The sequence below is a fragment of the Anarrhichthys ocellatus genome, unplaced genomic scaffold, assembly GCF_004355925.1.
Source record: "Anarrhichthys ocellatus isolate YVR2014 unplaced genomic scaffold, GSC_Weel_1.0 scaffold5450, whole genome shotgun sequence".
Classification (NCBI taxonomy): domain Eukaryota; kingdom Metazoa; phylum Chordata; class Actinopteri; order Perciformes; family Anarhichadidae; genus Anarrhichthys; species Anarrhichthys ocellatus.
This window is the reverse complement of record NW_022285424.1, coordinates 1-3,486: the sequence shown is the minus strand read 5'-3', so window position 1 is coordinate 3,486 and position 3,486 is coordinate 1. Positions and strand designations below refer to the sequence as shown.

The 3,486-nt window shown below is 47.2% G+C and overlaps 1 protein-coding gene across 1 annotated transcript; it reads left to right on the top strand.

Moving 5' to 3' along the window:
* The first annotated feature begins 297 nt into the window (after positions 1 to 297).
* eif4a3 (eukaryotic translation initiation factor 4A3) lies at positions 298 to 3,467 on the top strand. Its single transcript, XM_031841847.1, has 7 exons — positions 298 to 1,088; positions 1,462 to 1,534; positions 1,640 to 1,706; positions 1,798 to 1,860; positions 1,962 to 2,094; positions 3,124 to 3,204; positions 3,281 to 3,467. Exons 1-7 carry the CDS (start codon positions 935 to 937, stop codon positions 3,424 to 3,426), a joined length of 717 nt encoding a protein of 238 aa, XP_031697707.1. The 5' UTR covers positions 298 to 934; the 3' UTR covers positions 3,427 to 3,467.
* The last annotated feature ends 19 nt before the right edge of the window (positions 3,468 to 3,486 follow it).

The following is a 3,486-nucleotide window of genomic DNA, read 5'->3' as shown; positions in this document are numbered from 1 at the left end:
AACCATTGTTATGTCCAGTGTTGCTCTGGGGACATATTTAGCAGGTGCCAGTGTTGCCAACTTGGCGACTTTCTCACTAAATCTGGGTACTTTCTAAACCCTCATGGCGACTTTTTTTGTCAAAAGCTACTAGTGACAAATCTAGAGACTTGTTCTGGTGCTGTTGGAGAATTTTGTGCCGTTAAAGGACGTACGTTCTACAGTTACTGTCTTGAATGAGCAGTGGGTGCTGCCGTGAGCCGCTCCGCCGCCCCAAAGCTCACAGGCGGTAACTCGCGCTGCAGTCAGAGCAGAGAGGAGACGCACTCCCGGCATATTCTCTGCAGATAGGTGTTTGCTTCATTTTTACACGAAACGAATAATAACCGTAGCTGTGTTTCAGCTGCAGGACAGCAGTGAAGGCCCAGGTATAACATGCACGGCCCGCCACTGAGAAGACTAGATTACTCTGAATACAAGAATACTAGATTACTCTGAATATAAGAATACTAGAATACAGGAATACTTGATTACTCTGAATACAGGAATACTAGATTACTCTGAATACAGGAATACTAGATTACTCTGAATACAGGAATACTAGATTATTCTGAATGCAAGAATACTAGATTACTCTGAATATAAGGATACTAGATTACTCTGAATATAAGGATACTAGATTACTCTGAATATAAGGATACTAGATTACTCTGAAGATAAGAATACTAGATTACTCTGTACCATTTAAATAAAACCTCCAGGTGCAGAGACACTCCTGACCTCTAGGTGGCGGTGTTTACCCTGAAACACGAAGTAAAGACCGCGTCGCGCACACTCTCACGTCATCAGCGCGACACGTGCCGCGGTCTTTTCTTCCCCGTGTATTAGCAGTTAGCAGTGCAGCTTCAGCGGAGAACGAGTTTTAACGGAATAATACAGATATCTCACAGTAAAGATGGCCGCTACCGGACTACAGGCCAGGAAGAGGATCATGCGGGACGAGGACATGACCAAGGTGGAGTTCGAGACCAGCGAGGAGGTGGACGTCACCCCCACCTTCGACACCATGGGCCTCCGGGAGGACCTGCTCCGCGGCATCTACGCTTACGGTAGGCCGGGGATCCACTCGGGCCTCCTGGAAGAGAGGGTTAGCTCAGGATGCTAAAGCTAACTATTTATCTCCGTGATGTTTCTAAAGAGTGTTAATTAAACGTAATAGAAGTTAATTCTACGTATATTCTTCTCTTAATTTATCGAAGCTCCAGCTGTGTATCGTTTACTTTAGACTGTTATTAGGGATTTTATAATTCAACTGTTAGCTTTGGTTAGCATTAGCTTTCATGCTAAGTTTACGTCCCGCAGTAAACCGGAAGTCCTGGTTTATTAGAGTTGGTATGTTTTGTGGACTCATGTGAACCAGGTCCCTCTGCTGGTTTCTGAGTCCAGATGTTGTGACCAGAGGTTTCATTTTTTGTGTTTCAGGTTTCGAGAAGCCGTCAGCGATCCAGCAGAGAGCCATCAAACAGATCATCAAGGGCCGGGACGTCATCGCCCAGTAAGACTTGTAGGGATCTGTGGGACCAGTGGGGATCTGTAGGGACCCCTCAGTGATTAACAATGTTGTCTAGGTGTTCTCTAACGGTTGCTCTGATCTGTTCAGGTCTCAGTCTGGAACAGGAAAGACAGCCACCTTCTGTGTGTCTGTGCTGCAGTGTCTGGACATCCAGGTCAGGGTTCAAGTTTGTCTTTGGGTCCATCCTGAGGATTCTATATATATGTCTATTATATGTATATTAATGTTTATGTTTGACGCTGCAGGTGAGGGAGACCCAGGCTCTGATCCTTGCTCCAACAAGAGAGCTGGCCGGGCAGATTCAGAAGGTAGCCCCGCCCACACGGTCACACCCAGCCAATCATCTGTGAGCACTGGGCTGTCCTTGGTTTCTGATTGTCTCTGTCTCTCTCTATGGTGTTGTGTTCAGGTGCTGCTGGCTCTGGGAGACTACATGAACGTCCAGTGTCACGCCTGCATCGGAGGGACCAACGTGGGTGAGGACATCAGGAAGCTGGACTACGGTCAGCACGTGGTGTCGGGGACACCTGGACGGGTGTTTGGTGAGTCTCGCACCAAGACCTGCTAGTCTAGGAAGGTTTAACTGAACTGCTTTGTCTTTCAAATCCACTGCCATACACTTGGAATGTTTACAACTTCCCTGTCTGTCTGTCCTCTGTCTGTGGTCCTTGTCTGTCTGTGGTCCCTGTCCGGCCTCTTGTCTGTCTGTGGTACTGTGTACTAGGGCTGGGCGGTATGACCAAAAATGCATATCACTGTATTTTGTAAGATTCTGGCAGTTTCGCGGTATATCACCATATTTCTTTTTCCGCCTTAAAGCATTCATTAATTAACCGGCCAGCGAGCGGTGAACAGCTGTTTGTGTGGCGTGTCTTCCGTTCCGTCTCTTCCTGTTTCCTTCACCTACATTCCCCTGGGTCCTAAGCCCCTCCATGTACAGCTTCTTATCACCGTCTATGTAACAACGTACATTTATAACAAATACCACACATATTACGGTAATCAGCGTTGCATATGTGTCTGACCTAAATACCTTTTGTTGTTCAGTCTTTGTTCATCCTGCATCGCTCTGTTCTGTTCTTTAATGTAGCGTTACTGGAGCGACAGAGCCTCTCCCAGCTGTTAGCAGACTGTTGGCGAGCTTTACCCAGCATGCAGTTCGGCGGTGAAATTTTATAAATGTACAATTATTAGTGTTACAAATTGTTTGTGTCACGAACTGTTGTGTCGTGGTGTTTTACTCTGTTAAAGAGCGTTAGTTGTGGTTAATTGTTATAACCATGACTAGGGTTCCCTCTCAATACACTTAAGACAACTAGCTCCGACTGTAGCGCTCTCAGCGGTGAACAATATATTTTGCTGCCTGTTGAAGAGCGACATAAGTTGTTTCGGCTGTGCGACGGCTGTATGACGGTATACGAAAAATTCATATCGTACGAGAAATTAAAACCGGTATACCACCCAGCACTACCTGTCCGGCCTCAGTCTGTAGCTAGATCCCCGGTCTCTGATTGGTCGGCCTCTGACGGAGTCGCCCAATAGGAATTTGAGGTTTTGTTTGTTTTCTACAGATATGATTCGTCGCAGGAGTCTGAGGACCAGAGCCATCAAGATGCTGGTTCTGGATGAAGCTGATGAGATGCTGAACAAAGGTGAGACTGAGCATGTGCGTGAAGCTGTGATGTCATGATGGTGATGTTGTGGGTTAACCGTTGGCCCTGTGTTCAGGCTTTAAGGAGCAGATCTACGACGTGTACCGTTACCTTCCTCCGGCCACTCAGGTGGTTCTGATCAGCGCTACGCTGCCTCACGAGATCCTGGAGATGACCAACAAGTTCATGACCGACCCGATCCGCATCCTGGTGAAACGGTGAGTCAGGAGCCACTGTGATCGTGTGTGTGTGTGTGTGTGTGTGTGTGTGTGTGTGTGTGTG

Coding starts and splice junctions, on each gene's coding strand:
- eif4a3 (XM_031841847.1), top strand. CDS start 935: ATGGCCGCTACCGGACTACAGGCCAGGAAGAGGATCATGCGGGACGAG. Junction 1,535..1,639: donor GGCCGGGACGTCATCGCCCA/GTAAGACTTGTA, acceptor TGATCTGTTCAG/GTCTCAGTCTGGAACAGGAA. Junction 2,095..3,123: donor GACACCTGGACGGGTGTTTG/GTGAGTCTCGCA, acceptor TGTTTTCTACAG/ATATGATTCGTCGCAGGAGT.